General features: G+C 42.4%; 1 protein-coding gene across 5 annotated transcripts in view; it reads right to left on the reverse strand.

Annotated features, from left to right (window-relative positions):
- ldah (lipid droplet associated hydrolase) overlaps positions 1-15,412 on the reverse strand; it is a 69,710-nt gene extending 54,298 nt beyond the window's left edge. For 3 of the 5 annotated variants that reach the window (XR_010804460.1, XM_066684258.1, XM_066684269.1), the window contains exons 1-2: positions 15,227-15,412; positions 13,888-14,082 (exon numbers count right to left, since the gene is read on the reverse strand). Coding sequence is in view for 4 of the 5 variants with exons in the window: in XM_066684258.1 (XP_066540355.1) it covers positions 13,888-14,082; positions 15,227-15,308 (277 nt within the window). In the remaining variant the exon portion in view is untranslated. Of the gene's footprint in view, positions 1-13,887; positions 14,083-14,932; positions 15,031-15,226 lie in introns of all 5 variants that reach the window. The other 2 variants (XM_066684287.1, XM_066684279.1) reach the window with 2 other exon arrangements.
- Between the last annotated feature and the right edge of the window lie 833 nt (positions 15,413-16,245).

Genomic DNA, 16,245 nt, shown 5'->3' on the forward strand with positions numbered 1-16,245 from the left:
AAATACTAGGACATAACCTCTACAGGCATGCTTTTCTTAACTCCTTCTTCACTGACAAATGCAAGCAACTATAGTACTATAGGAGAGCAGGTGGTATCTGTCGTTCATTTTTAGCACACCATTGATTTTTACAATGCTAATAAAGCAGTAGGGTGCAAAATACAAAGGATGCCTCTACAGGAGACTACTCCAATGTGAACAGCACATTTCATACAGTTTCCATTAAAACTGTTCAAGAAATACAGTTGAAAAACACACACGTTATTAGGTGGATTAGGTGGATCTTAAATTGCCCACAGGTGCGAGTGCGGGGGTGACAAGAGTGAGTGTGTGAAATAGTCCACAGGTGTGAGTGAATGGGTGACAGAGTGAGTGTGTGAAACTGTCCACAGGTGTGAGTGAGTGGGTGACAGAGTGAGTGTATGAAATTGTCCACAGGTGTGAGTGAGTGGGTGAAATTGTCCACAGGTGTGAGTGAATGGGTGACAGAGTGAGTGTGTGAAATTGTCCACAGGTGTGAGTGAGTTGGTGACTGGGTGAGTGTGTGAAATTGTCCACAGGTGTGAGTGAGTGGGTGACAGAGTGAGTGTGTGAAATTGTCCACAGGTGTGAGTGAGTTGGTGACAGAGTGAGTGTGTGAAATTGTCCACAGGTGTGAGTGCGTGGGTGACTGGGTGAGTGTGTGAAATTGTCCACAGGTGTGAGTGAGTGGGTGACAGAGTGAGTGTGGGAAATTGTCCACAGGTGTGAGTGAGTGGGTGACAGAGTGAGTGTGTGAAATAGTCCACAGGTGTGAGTGAATGGGTGACAGAGTGAGTGTGTGAAACTGTCCACAGGTGTGAGCGAGTGGGTGACAGAGTGAGTGTATGAAATTGTCCACAGGTGTGAGTGAGTGGGTGAAATTGTCCACAGGTGTGAGTGAGTGGGTGACAGAGTGAGTGTGTGAAATTGTCCACAGGTGTGAGTGAGTTGGTGACAGAGTGAGTGTGTGAAATAGTCCACAGGTGTGAGTGCGTGGGTGACAGAGTGAGTGTGTGAAATTGTCCACAGGTGTGAGTGCGTGGGTGAAATTGTCCACAGGTGTGAGTGAATGGGTGACAGAGTGAGTGTGTGAAATTGTCCACAGGTGTGAGTGAGTGGGTGACAGAGTGAGTGTGTGAAATTGTCCACAGGTGTGAGTGAGTGGGTGAAATTGTCCACAGGTGTGAGTGAATGGGTGACAGAGTGAGTGTGTGAAATAGTCCACAGGTGTGAGTGCGTGGGTGACAGAGTGAGTGTGTGAAATTGTCCACAGGTGTGAGTGAGTGGGTGACAGAGTGAGTGTGTGAAATTGTCCACAGGTGTGAGTGAATGGGTGACAGAGTGAGTGTGTAAAACTGTCCACAGGTGTGAGTGAGTGGGTGACAGAGTGAGTGTATGAAATTGTCCACAGGTGTGAGTGAGTGGGTGAAATTGTCCACAGGTGTGAGTGAGTGGGTGACAGAGTGAGTGTGTGAAATTGTCCACAGGTGTGAGTGCGTGGGTGAAATTGTCCACAGGTGTGAGTGAATGGGTGACAGAGTGAGTGTGTGAAATTGTCCACAGGTGTGAGTGAGTGGGTGACAGAGTGAGTGTGTGAAATTGTCCACAGGTGTGAGTGAGTGGGTGAAATTGTCCACAGGTGTGAGTGAATGGGTGACAGAGTGAGTGTGTGAAATTGTCCACAGGTGTGAGTGAATGGGTGACAGAGTGAGTGTGTGAAATTGTCCACAGGTGTGAGTGAGTGGGTGACAGAGTGAGTGTGTGAAATTGTCCACAGGTGTGAGTGAATGGGTGACAGAGTGAGTGTGTGAAACTGTCCACAGGTGTGAGTGAGTGGGTGACAGAGTGAGTGTATGAAATTGTCCACAGGTGTGAGTGAGTGGGTGAAATTGTCCACAAGTGTGAGTGAGTGGGTGACAGAGTGAGTGTGTGAAATTGTCCACAGGTGTGAGTGAGTGGGTGACAGAGTGAGTGTGTGAAATAGTCCACAGGTGTGAGTGCGTGGGTGACAGAGTGAGTGTGTGAAATTGTCCACAAGTGTGAGTGAGTGGGTGAAATTGTCCACAGGTGTGAGTGAATGGGTGACAGAGTGAGTGTGTGAAATTGTCCACAGGTGTGAGTGAGTGGGTGACAGAGTGAGTGTGTGAAATTGTCCACAGGTGTGAGTGAGTTGGTGACAGAGTGAGTGTGTGAAATAGTCCACAGGTGTGAGTGCGTGGGTGACAGAGTGAGTGTGTGAAATTGTCCACAGGTGTGAGTGCGTGGGTGACTGGGTGAGTGTGTGAAATTGTCCACAGGTGTGAGTGAGTGGGTGACAGAGTGAGTGTGTGAAATAGTCCACAGGTGTGAGTGCGTGGGTGACAGAGTGAGTGTGTGAAATTGTCCACAGGTGTGAGTGCGTGGGTGAAATTGTCCACAGGTGTGAGTGAATGGGTGACAGAGTGAGTGTGTGAAATTGTCCACAGGTGTGAGTGAGTGGGTGACAGAGTGAGTGTGTGAAATTGTCCACAGGTGTGAGTGAGTGGGTGAAATTGTCCACAGGTGTGAGTGAATGGGTGACAGAGTGAGTGTGTGAAATTGTCCACAGGTGTGAGTGAGTGGGTGACAGAGTGAGTGTGTGAAATTGTCCACAGGTGTGAGTGAGTGGGTGACAGAGTGAGTGTGTGAAATTGTCCACAGGTGTGAGTGCGTGGGTGAAATTGTCCACAGGTGTGAGTGAATGGGTGACAGAGTGAGTGTGTGAAATTGTCCACAGGTGTGAGTGAGTGGGTGACAGAGTGAGTGTGTGAAATTGTCCACAGGTGTGAGTGAGTGTGTGAAATTGTCCACAGGTGTGAGTGAATGGGTGACAGAGTGAGTGTGTGAAATTGTCCACAGGTGTGAGTGAATGGGTGACAGAGTGAGTGTGTGAAATTGTCCACAGGTGTGAGTGAATGGGTGACAGAGTGAGTGTGTGAAATTGTCCACAGGTGTGAGTGAGTGGGTGACAGAGTGAGTGTGTGAAATTGTCCACAGGTGTGAGTGCGTGGGTGAAATTGTCCACAGGTGTGAGTGAGTGGGTGACAGAGTGAGTGTGTGAAATTGTCCACAGGTGTGAGTGCGTGGGTGACAGAGTGAGTGTGTGAAATTGTCCACAGGTGTGAGTGCGTGGGTGACTGGGTGAGTGTGTGAAATTGTCACAATTGAATTGGGTGACAGAGTGAGTGTGTGAAACTGTCCACAGGTGTGAGTGAGTGGGTGACAGAGTGAGTGTGTGAAATTGTCCACAGGTGTGAGTGAGTTGGTGACAGAGTGAGTGTGTGAAATAGTCCACAGGTGTGAGTGCGTGGGTGACAGAGTGAGTGTGTGAAATTGTCCACAGGTGTGAGTGCGTGGGTGACTGGGTGAGTGTGTGAAATTGTCCACAGGTGTGAGTGAGTGGGTGACAGAGTGAGTGTGTCAAATAGTCCACAGGTGTGAGTGCGTGGGTGACAGAGTGAGTGTGTGAAATTGTCCACAGGTGTGAGTGCGTGGGTGACTGGGTGAGTGTGTGAAATTGTCCACAGGTGTGAGTGAGTGGGTGACAGAGTGAGTGTGGGAAATTGTCCACAGGTGTGAGTGAGTGGGTGACAGAGTGAGTGTGGGAAATTGTCCACAGGTGTGAGTGCGTGGGTGACTGGGTGAATGTGTGGAAACGTCCACAAGTGTGAATGCATGACTGAAACAGGATAAAAATATTACAATTACATAAAATGAATGAATGAATGAATTTCTAAGAGTGAAATTTTCAAATTGTGAGAGCTGCAATTTACAAAAATACAACTGTCCTAACATTTTTTAAGCAGGGATATTTTCTTCATCTTGTTGGTTATATAGAGTGGGCTGGACCACAGTTTAGAAAAAAGTTTGATCAGAGGAGGATGGGTCCCCTTTGTGAGTCTTGGTTCCTCCCAAGGTTTCTTCCTCCAGCCTCGAGGGAGTTTTTTCTTGCCACTGTCGCCTTCGGCTTGATCGCATTGGGCTTTGATTTAAATGTTCTGTTCAGAAACTGTGAAGCTGCTTTGTGACAACAAAGGCGCTATACGAATAAATTTGATTTGATTTGATTTAGAAAATAATAAATAAATAAATAAATGTGTGCATGTGTGTATACATCTCAACAAGCTTTGGAAAAATGTACAGTTAGAAAGTAGAAAAATGGAAAACAAATATACAATGTACAAAGCCTCAAATTTTATTGACAACCTTATTTCATGTAAAGACCAACTAAAAATACACAAACCTTTGGCCCTTCAAACTTCAGCAACCGGAGAAAGGCCGGGGAAAAGCATGGCAACACATATGTAGTATATAACGGGACAGAGGAAGGACTAGAAGAAATCTTTGTAAGATTATTACGAATTATCAAACAATGTGATACTGAAGGCTATTGGATACAGCTGCTTGGACCAGAGGAGTGCTCTGCACAACAGGTTCCTATAAATCTAAACCATCTGTGGAAGCCATCCCCAACCCACTGAACATCTTTACGGCTTTAATAAGAGCTATAATAAGTGACTCACCTTCCACCCCAACAAATTATGAAGAGCTTAACAACATAATCCACTGTAAACTGCTAAATTCTTCTAAACCTAGATTAACTACAATGCTTAATTCATTCTATAGCGTCAACAGGGAATCTAGTAGTTGTTTATCTTAACTGTAAGCAATCTCTACGCTCTAAGTGCTATGGGGAGAATGCTTTGTTTCTGAACACGAAATATTTGCGAGTACATGTTGAATTATGGCTTTGAAAAGAGGCATAAATCACCTTCCCAGCACATGTGCATTTAAAGCAGACATATTCTACCCCTTAATGAAAGGTCTCTGGCCTGCTTTGGTCAAAATACCACAAGGATCAAACCCCACAGCTGTGTTCTCCACCTGTCTAAACTGCCCTGTTCATAAAGACCGGTTTCAGCGACTGTTCCTACTTTTCAAAAATGAATGTACACAATAGAACCAAGCATTGTACATCATCTTTTGATGGTTGTTCACCTCTTTGGGTCAAAAATTTCCATCGGTCTCCCTGTTGGAGAGAGGTGGTGGTGTCTCCACTCAATGGGCATGGGCGTTTCCAGATATTCATTAGCAGGGATATAGGGTTGAGTGGGCTATCAGTCTTCCATATGAATGTGAACTGCAATGGGCAATGCTTAAAGCCCAACAAGAAATAGTTGATTTTGGGCTGAGGGAGGGTCAGCTCAACCCTGGCAGAATCCTGGAAGTCTGTAGTCTTACATCAACCCTGATGAATTGAAGCGATTGCACCGAAGTATGGAGCTTCTTTGGGCTTGGGGATGGTCAGTCAAGAGCCCCCCAAAATCATGGAAGTCTTGAACTACTTCCATAAAAAATCCATGAAATCAAATAAATGGTGTCCATTTCGGGATAGGAGAAGGCTAGCCCAGGGCCATCCTAAAATCTTAGAAGTCTCTGTGCACAGCAGTGTGGAGCAAAGAGCAGAAGCTCTGATTTTTAGCCGTTTTCACCCAGTTCGCTTTCTTCTCTGTTCTGATTTTCTCAGACGAGAATCAGATGAGGAGGCTGGAAAATCTTAAAGCTTCTGCACTTGACGTCAAACACTAGGTGGTCTTGTTTCATATTGTGTGAGCTGGTGGGCTCCAAATACACACAGTACATTCACATGCATTGAAAAGTGACTTGCTCATAATGTCACTTTAATGTTTCAGGCTAAAACACTTTAGCAAAGTATCATACACTAATTCACTTTCAGAAGAGACCTGGCTGAGCGATATGTCCCTCAAAACAACCCCACGAAAGCTGGCATACAAGAAGCCGACCATGGAGAAGACTCACACATTGTGTTAATGTTTAAAATGTATTGTGGCCAACAGAAATGTCAGTTCATCTGGGCACAAGGCCTATCTCTAATTCCAAGCTCTCCTCATTAATGGAATTTGATCTCACTGAAGATCTCACTGACATCTGAACCAGCTGAAATGCCCTGTGTTTGGACTGATAAGAGCAGAGATAACTATGGGTGCTCTGCAGGGAACATGGATTGTCGTACAAAACAAGTTGTTAAACTTTATCAGCCAAGCAAGGCTAAATCACTGAACTATGCTCTCTAGAAAAACTCCTCATTTAATGAATAGTTTTGTTTTTTTTTTACTATTATTGATTTAGTCTTTTTTTGTTAATTGTATGTGTTATTTCTATTATATTCATATCTGATATGAGAAAATGTAGTCTAATAAATTCTAATATATTACCTTAGATTAACTGGTATCACTTTACAATACGACTACCTTTAAAAAGGTTTATAAATGATTTAAAGTCTGTATTGAAGGAACAATGTAATGTAAGATTTGGTATTTTTGCTCCTTGGCTCCCCCTATATTTGCAGAGTGTAATTTAATTTTACAGCACTGTACTGAACTCAATTGTGTGTGTGTGTGTGTGTGTGTGTGTGTGTGTTGGGAGGGGGGGGGGGGGGGGGGGCTGGATTCCACTTATCCAGTATAGGGTAACGGTAGGTCCAGAGCCTACCCAGAATCACTGGGAACACACCCTGGAGGGGGCACCAGTCCTTGACAGGGTGACGTAAATTCACCAATACATTCACACACTCACACCCAGGGACATTTTTGAGTAGCTAATCCACCTACCAATGTGTGTTTTTGGACCATGGGAGGAACCCGGAAGAAACCCACGCAGACATGGGGAGAACACAACTTACTGAAAAATACCACCACATTATCCTTAATGTCTAAAAGCCCACCCTGTTGGTGGATAATTTATTAAATATGGTGGTTAAATTGTTCAAACTATTTAACAAATATGTGATGAAGTTCGATAGCTTAATGATGACTGATGGAAAAGACAAAGTAATGCAAGTATTGGCAAGTGCTGAGCTTTACCAGTAAACATGGATATGGGTTCATTATTTGGCAAACAACACGTCACTGTTGCCCTTTCTGTCTATTGTGTTGCACGTGATTAGAAAAGATTTAAGGTGTTTACAACCTCATTAATAACCATTAATAAAGTTTTGTTCTTATACCATTTACACGAGGAGACTTTTTTCTAAAGTGATATCTATTAACTGTATGACAATTAATAAAAACTGTAAACTGTATAAAACAAATTGTATGACCAAAAAGAAGAAAAAAACACAGCACAGACGATGCCCAAACACACACTAGCTCTAAAATACAGTAATGACCAAACATCCAGTGTCTAGTCTAGGAAATCGTATTCTGTCTAGCAAACATGGACCTGCAAAATGAGTAGTGACATCTGTTATCTCAGGGCTGAGTACATAACATGGTTAACACCACTGTTTACCCTCACTATCTGAAAAAGCATTACCAGACTTTTGGAGCTATTTATTCATCTGAAGCTAGAGCTTGGCTCAGTAACAGGGCACGTTCTCCTCTCCACTGTGCAGGACTTATTGTAGAAGATTAAAACAGCAGCACCTGTGCGGATATGAGAGACGCTGTCGGGGGGTGAGGTAACTCTGGCGAGATGATGGTGATTATTGCTGTTATCTCTGGGGAAAAGGGCACAGGCTCTACAATAACAGCACTTACGCATGGGCTCTCTACAGGCCATAAAGAGTCCATTCACACAATGCTCAGTGACATTCAGAGCTGAAAAAAAGGGGCCACTCACAGCAACTTACGTTAAGGTCATCGGTCTGAGCGGGCTTTCTCTTAGTGACACCTGTTGCTGGTAGAGACAGAGGTACACAGGTAGAAAAGCGGCCTTGTCCCAAAATATGTTCAATACTGATTAGCCCAAAAAGTGTGGACCATAAACAGCACTCGCCCCATGAACTTTATCTTATTAAAGACTCTACCGACAAAATTCAAGTGTTTAGCATTGTTAGCATATGCACGTGGTGTTGTTTATACACTATAATACATGTCATGTGTGAAATAAGCGCTCAGCGCCAGGGCTGAGCTGTCACGGGGGTGTGAAGAGTAGATTCAGGGAGGCGGACACACTCGCTACAGCACGGAATTTTAATAAAGAAATAACAAAACAAACGAACTAGACGAGAAACACGAAATAACATTAACGAGCAGGAAACAGGGCAAGCCAGAGATCACACATTACAAAACACAAACGAACTAAAGGGTCACGAAAGGAGTAAGAGAATGAACGAGGAACGAGAAACCACAGACGAGAAACACTACGAAGAAACGTGAGCGTGAAACAAACACAATGAAACCATGAAACAAACAAAGAGAGAAAATCAAAATGACCGATAACAGGAAGTGAGGAAAGAGGGCTTAAATACATGAACAAACTAGACACACCTGACACGGATAACGAGAGACAATGACAAAGAGGCGGAACGAAGGCGGAGCTAGGAATGAACATAAACAAAGCCATGTGCAGGGATAGGAAAACAACAAAGAGAGAGCCCAATAGAAAGGGGAAAACAAACCAGAAAGTGTCAAGATGTGACATGAGCATTTCTGGTTTGTAATTGCAGCGTATCCAAAGACGGACTCGAAAACATAGATAGAGACCGCCAAGTGTTATTATGTCACAAACCTAAAAAACCTATTTTTCCCATTCCCATTTTTGGGGTGAGGGTTTCTAACTGCAAGAAAGCAGCGGACAGGTGGGTGGAGAGAATGTCAGGGACTAATTACATATGCATAGATCAGCAATACTAATGAAAACATAAGAATTTGTAGAGCACGGGTGCCATCACTAGTATAGATATTATATTATATATATTATATATTAGTGATAACTATATATACTAAATAAATAAATAAACAAACAATCCACCTAGCAGTGTTTATTTTATATACTATACTATAATTTAACAACTGTAAGTTTACACTAAAATGGGAGAACTCTAACTCCCAGAATTCCCCAAATATATATATATATATATATATATATATATATATATATATACATACACATGTTACAGACTGACAGCTCACCGTTCTCCAGTGTGCCAGATTACCAGTCCACTTCATGTGTGTTTTAACCTTTATCAACTTAACCTTTTTAAGTGAGACTTGATCTGAAAAAGTTTTCGGTTGCAGTTAAGTGGTCGATCGCGATCAATGCGCTGGTTACATTTGGTGTAGAGTCATGTTTAAGACGTAATTTTTTTACATTCAAACAACTTGAACATCTCTAAATATTAACAGAGATTTTAGGGATTTAAAATATGACAGGAGGGGGATTTTTTACATTTTTTTTTACAAAGATTTACAATTTAATTATAATTTTAATATATTGTGTAACTTTAAATAATACTGTAAATTACTATCAATGAATACATTTTTTTCAAGCGTTTGAGATGCTACAATTAATACAAATAAATTTATGTTGTGACAGCTCCATAACAGTCTGGCTGTGGTTCAATCCTTAAAAATGTCTGCAGTAACCAAATGTGCACAACTGAGGTTAAGAGGATGAAACAGAGTCGATTGTGACAGAGGAATGCATTGTGCCACTGTATTTTCAGCGACAGAGAGAGTCTCACAGACAGAACAGTAAAGAAGCTCCCAGTGAAAGACACACAAAACATGTCGCTGTTAATTTAATTAATTTGATGAGAAGTTACCCAGGCCAAAGTGTGTGTCTGTGTGTGAGCAGTCTACAACCACAATCAATCAGGAACACATGCCTTCCTACTCATGAAAAAAACACTCCTCCTTGTCTTTAGAACTATGAACTCATTGTAATGGCAGTTCATGTAATGGTCGAGTATGTGTCGCATTATTACATCCAGCTGAAATATGAAAAAGATGGGACTTTCTAGCACATTGCTTCTGCTAAACACGTGTAAGACCTTTTTAATCGTAAGTGGCTTTGGCTGTAATGGGGATTTTGGAATGGGCCGTTTGAGAACGTACAGCTGACTCCAACTGAACTGAAAACTGTCAGGTTTAATCTGAAGGAACTGTGGCTCCTTAGATCAACTGTGAAATATGCAAATGTTCAGGCAGTAAAAACGAGGGACTAGTGTTGGACCAGTATAGTGCCCTGAACAGCTTTCACTCTGCTCATGTCATGTTTAGATGCAGCGAATTCCTCTGTGTTGAAGATAATGGCAGACTGCATTTCACTGAACTGTGACACAGTAAATTTTCCTACCCTCCTCCAAAAGTTACATAGTGCAGTTTTTGCCGTGCTGAGCCCAGGGTAGTAACAACACTGGCTCTGTTCTTATTGTTACCAATCAGTGAAGCATGGCAGTTACTTTGAAGCTTCCATATTATTATGAATATTACATATTATTCCTTTAAATTAGATATTTTATTACATTATTACAAGCCCAGGGAAACCCCGTGTCCGCATGGGTTTCCTGCGGGTGCTCCGGTTTCCTCCCACAGTCCTAAAAAACACAAGTTGGTAGGTGGATTGGCGACTGGATTGGTGGTGGATTGGAGACTCAAAACTGTCCTTTGGTGTGAGTGTGTGAATGAACGTGCCACCCTGTGAAGGACCTTGTGCCCAGGGATTCCGTGTAGGCTCCGGACCCACCGTGACCCTGAACTGGATAACAGTTAAAGACAATGAATGAATGAATGAATGTTCAATGAATAAATGTTCAAAGAATTTTTACTAAAGGTATGTAAAGGTAGTATGTGGCCACTTCTGACCTCCAAATTATCAGTCAATCCTGCTCCTCTGTTCTCTACCTAATCACTGATGTGTGGGGAGTGTACTGTCATGGACTGGCTGTCGTCACAGCATTCAAGTGGATGCTGCAGGTGAACTCGTGGTGATTGAGGTGACTCCCTAATATCGGAAAAATAGAAAGCATTTTGATTATCTAGAAATACGCACCATGACTATCTATCTAGGCATCGTTTCAATAATGCATTCATGTTCTGAGAGCAACCCAGGCTTACTGAACTCTTCCTTTGACTTTAGGTTAGTTTTAAAGGTGGGGATTGTGAATGTAGCATATTAATACTTTTTTTATAAAATAACATTGTGTCATTTTTAATACTATGCAATATTCATTCAATCATTCATTCATTCATTATCTGTTCAAGTTCCATTATCTTATACAGTTCAGGGTCGCGGTGGGTCCAGAGCCTACCAAGGCAGGAACACACCCAGGAGGGGGCACTAGACCTTGACAGGGCAACACATGCACAGTCGTTCATACACTCACACCTACAGATACTTTTAAGTCGCCAATCCACCTACCAATGTGTGTTTTTGGAGCGTGGGAGGAAACCGGAGCACCTGGAGGAAACCCACGCGGACACAGGGAGAACACACCACACTGCTCAGAGACAGTCACCCGGAGCGGGACTCAAACCCACATCCTCCATGACCCTGGAGCTGTGTGACTGATACACTACCTGCTGCTACTATGCAACAGTTACTTATTTTAAAAACCAAATAGAAGTGCTTCTACAAGTTATACATTATATTTTAATGTAATTACAACAATATTATTGTATATTCTATACTAAACTTGTAACATGGTACACCTTGACGTGCACATGCAGAAAAGCCCTGTGCCTGTAAAAAGTTGTGAAAAAATAAAAATCTCATTCCAAGGACAAGTAAAAATGTTCCACTAACCCTGTGGCTAAGTGATAAAACAGAGGCATTTTCTGCTGGATCTTTTAAAGCACAACAGTATTTCTTTTAGCTTTTAACATATGCTCCTGAACTACACAGCTTTTCCATAATGTCACTCTGCTGAAAAGGTCTGTCAAGGGGAAAGTGGCGGCACGTCCTGACGTTTTCCACTGGGGCTTTCCTCTTGAACTGAGGCCACAGATCCATGTCTTAAGCCTCTGCTCCTATTCATTTGCCATGCACGTGTCTGGGTGCGTTATGTCCATTCCTTTATGTCCTACTGACTCACTCGTCCACCTGTGGACCAAGCCATGTCTCCTGTGCAGCTCTGGCCTGTTCCATAATTTGTGTTTGTTTATATCATGGTAGTGAAAAATCGAACATGCTCTAAGACAGGTTTATTTGGTACTTCATCTAAATGACAGAGGTGAGGTCATACGCTTTGAAGCGGCGCAGAAAAAATGATTACACAAAAGGAAGAAAGGAAAGTTCAAAGTTCATAAAGTCATTCGGAGAGATCTGGATGGTAAGCAGAACAGAATGAGACAGGAATAGCTGTGACTGTTTCCTGGTGAAAATACTCTACTGATGATTTTTATCAAACAATGCCGCTCTGTTCTGAGTCATTACAAAGGACGAATAAAGTTCGGTTTGGATGTAATTTACAGCAACTGCGTTATTTGATTTATCAATGTCCCACCTACCAATGTTGGACAAGCTTTACACAACACTGCCAGATATCCACTATTTATAGCCAAATATTTAACACATTTTGTCAAAATAGACACAAGATCTAGAGATACTCATTCATTCATTATCTGTAACCTTTATCCAGTTCAGGGTCGCGTAGGATCCAGAGCCTACCTGGAATCATTGGGCGCAAGGCGAGAATACACCCTGGAGGGGGCGCCAGTCTTTCACAGGGCAACACAGACACACATCCACTCACACCTATGGACACTTTCGTGTCGCCAATCCACCTACCAAAGTGTGTTTTTGGACTGTGGGAGGAAACCGGAGCACCCGGAGGAAACCCACGCGGACACAGGGAGAACACACCAACTCCTCACAGACAGTCACCCGGAGCGGGAATCAAACCCACAACCTCCAGGCCCCTGGAGCTGTGTGACTGCGACACTAGCTGCTGCACCACCGTGCCGCATAGATCTAGAGATACTGTGAACTGTAAATTATTTAATACAAATAAAATCAAGGACTTTTTTTGTTTTGTTTAAAAGTCACATAAAAGTCACAGCTAATGATGTATGTTCCCATTTTATTCAAATTTGCAAAAGATGGTAAGCTTCAGTCCAAGCCACATCCATGCACATAACCCGATAGCAGGACATGCCTGCAGAAAAGCCTTTCTTTCAACTAACCACAAAAAATGAGTGCTGGGAGGATTTTTCTTTTTGTACCAGATGATGTTTTCTTAAGCTCTATGCGGATATGATTAGTTTTACTGAGGAGCTGGGGTAATGTCATTTTATCACAGGACGTCAGAAATATTTATGGTGGATTTGCACTGGATAAGAAATCTTGGTGTAAATTACAGAGATGGAGGTGGCTACTAGATTTCTGCCTTGCCGTAACACCAATGAACTGTTGTGCTACTGGGGTTTTTAGACTCCTCTTCTGAGATCAGCTCAGAACAGTTTCTTTTAGTCCTTCATAGAGGACAGTGGGCAAGATGGAAAACCCAGGAAAAACTCCCTTACCATGGGACACAATGAAATCCTCACCCACGTGTCAACCTGCATGGAATTAATCTACAGTTTTCCTGAAATGGGAGTGAGTACTCCAGAAAAATGATTGAATCTGTCTACATATGGGATAAAAATCACTGACATACTCAGGTAATAATTACCCCATTTCCACAAGTAAAACTAATTCTTTGAGACAGAGTTCAAAAATGTTCAGTAAGTTGCTCTACATTCTTACAGTAACAGTGTTTTCTTTCATCACAGCATATTTCTGTAATTTGCTGTGAATCCTGGAAGCTCATATCCATTATTAACACTTTTTTCTACACTCACTGACTATTCCCTCAGCTGCACTGACCATACAGGAGAAGTTTTAGAGTTCTACAATTACAGACTGGGTCAGGCATCCAGTGACCAAGACAGACAGTGCAGCAACAGATGAGCTACTCTCTCTGACTATATCTACAAGGTTGACCAACATGGTATGGGTGTTCAATAGAGTTGACAGCGAGTGGACACAGTGTTCGAGCAGGTGGGTCTCGGTCCATTTCTAAACTAACTTTGAGAACATCCAAGTGATCTTGATTTTGCTCACCTGGAATGACGAGAATGAGGACTTTGGGTGTGTTAGGGGTTTTGGCAGCAGCATGCAGGTCTCTGTTGCCATATTTAAGCAGCTCAGTGACAGCACCTCTACAGTAGACATGCTCCACGGTGGCATCCTCCTTACAACTTTCAGACCAAGGACTGTCCATCGCTTCAGCTGGCTCAGCACGGCCAGGGGCGGAGACTAAACAAATACACACATGGAAACAGAGGCAACATCCAAAGCATGTCATTTCCAGATGCAGACTGAGCTCGTGAAATGCCCTTAATAGACACAACAGACCAACAGGTAGTGAGTAAAACGGGGCACTTGAACAGCTGAAGTAGCTAAATGCTGTGAAATAAAGCTATACTGGTATAAAGCTGGGAACCTCAACAGGAAATCAAACCCTAGTTATCAGTTTCTACTGATCTGTGCTTTACTAAAGCAGGGAACTGAACTCTATTCATCAGTTCTGACTGATATTTATCTGAACTTGTTTTTATTCGACTTGAACACTAGTCTTCTGTGTAGAAGAGAGTGGATTTACCCACTACACAAACCACACACTACACAAACTGCAACACTACACCGGCGATGTGTGAAGAAGTTACTGGGCAATAAGGTATGAGAAGGTATGTTTTTCAGCTCTAACCCTGTGTAATATCAATTACACTTCCAAAGATTATTTTATACGAAATTACAAATAAATTTGGGAATAAATCATTATGTTTGAGGTATGCTAATGTTAATGACACTAATATTATGCACCCAGCCATAGCTGTAAATATTTATGATAATTACAAAGAAACTAGGATTCTGACTTTTTTTTTACCATATTATTACCATATTACTATTATCATTACTACACACAGTTGACCAATCTGTGAAGTGCCATCAATAGGTTTGTTTTACAGCAGGAGGTATCTCAGTTTGTCATTTTATGTTTCAAAAAATATTTTTCATCGCCTACTGTTACATTAATTCGAAGTATTTTTTATAAACATGTATTTTTAAAAGGTTACTGTACTGCAATGTTGAATATTATACTAACAGTGGATGTATTCACCCTGTGGATTATTCTGAAATCAGCAGTTGCCAGGAATTAGGGACGACGGTTACTGCAGTAGCTGTTTAAACTTGTAGAAAAATCTAGAAAAGAGCAGAAGAGCGATGTATTTTTAAAAACATGGACGTTTTTCAATATCAAATAAGTGAGTGCTGTCATGTAGTGTAACCCAGATAGGTTTTCATTATGATATATTAAACGTTAGCTAAGAAGATTAACGTTAAACACGTAAAACTAGCCTCAGTAGCTTCCGGTACAGCGCCTACTGTAATGCCTTACCGATAAAGGGTTTAGCGTCTTTTGAGGAGCCACAAAGGTTTAGAATTCGTGTTTTCAGAACTGCGAGCTGCCTGACCCTCATTGGAAAGCGAAAACTCAACCCCGGCTTCTGCTTCTTATTCTGGCTCTTTACTCGAGGCTGCTGGAAGGTTTACCGGCATTACTGCCCCCACTGTTTGGATCCCGTTACACGGCCGTCAGATGAAGAGCGCGCGAGAGGAGCTTTTTTAGGGACACGGATAAAAAGCCAAACCGTTCAACAATAATGGAATATTATTTGAAGAATTAAAGATTTGTTTAACTTAAAAATAGCATTACTGAGCAAAGAGGAACCAGGTAATAACATGACATCCTGTTATTGTCACTGTCAACTTGTAAAGCGTAGTCAGGTTTGCTGTTAGTTTTTAAGATATCAGATGATTTTTGGTATTAAGGCGAAGGTATTAAAACTATGTGAATTTGTTGGGGTGAGGAGGCAGGTGAGATGTGAGATTGCAAAAATGAAACAATTTAAATAGGTCCAACATTAAACTGTTTGTTATTCCATAAATATTAGACAATTTCTTATTTTTCCATCCATCCATTCATTATCTGTAAGCGCTTATCCAGTTCAGGGTCACGGTGGGTCCAGAGCCTACCTGGAATCATTGGGCGCAAGGCGGGAATACACCCTGGAGGGGACGCCAATCCTTCACAGGGCAACACACACACTCAGACCTACGGACAATTTTGAGTCGCCAATCCACCTACCAACGTGTGCTTTTGGACTGTGGGAGGAAACCGGAGCACCTGGAGGAAACCCACGCAGACACAGGGAGAACACACCACCTCACAGACACCCAGAGCGGGAATCTAACCCACAACATTCAGGTCCCTGAAGCCATGTGACTGCAACACTACCTGCTGCGCCACCGTATTGGAAATTTGGAAATAAGCTATCTTTATTGAAATGCCCTTACAAGAGCACTAGGCAGAAAGGTGTATGTGACCTGGCAGTAATTGGGCTTGGTTTGTAGGAA

The sequence above is a fragment of the Hoplias malabaricus genome, chromosome 1 (genome assembly GCF_029633855.1).
Source record: "Hoplias malabaricus isolate fHopMal1 chromosome 1, fHopMal1.hap1, whole genome shotgun sequence".
NCBI lineage: Eukaryota > Metazoa > Chordata > Actinopteri > Characiformes > Erythrinidae > Hoplias > Hoplias malabaricus.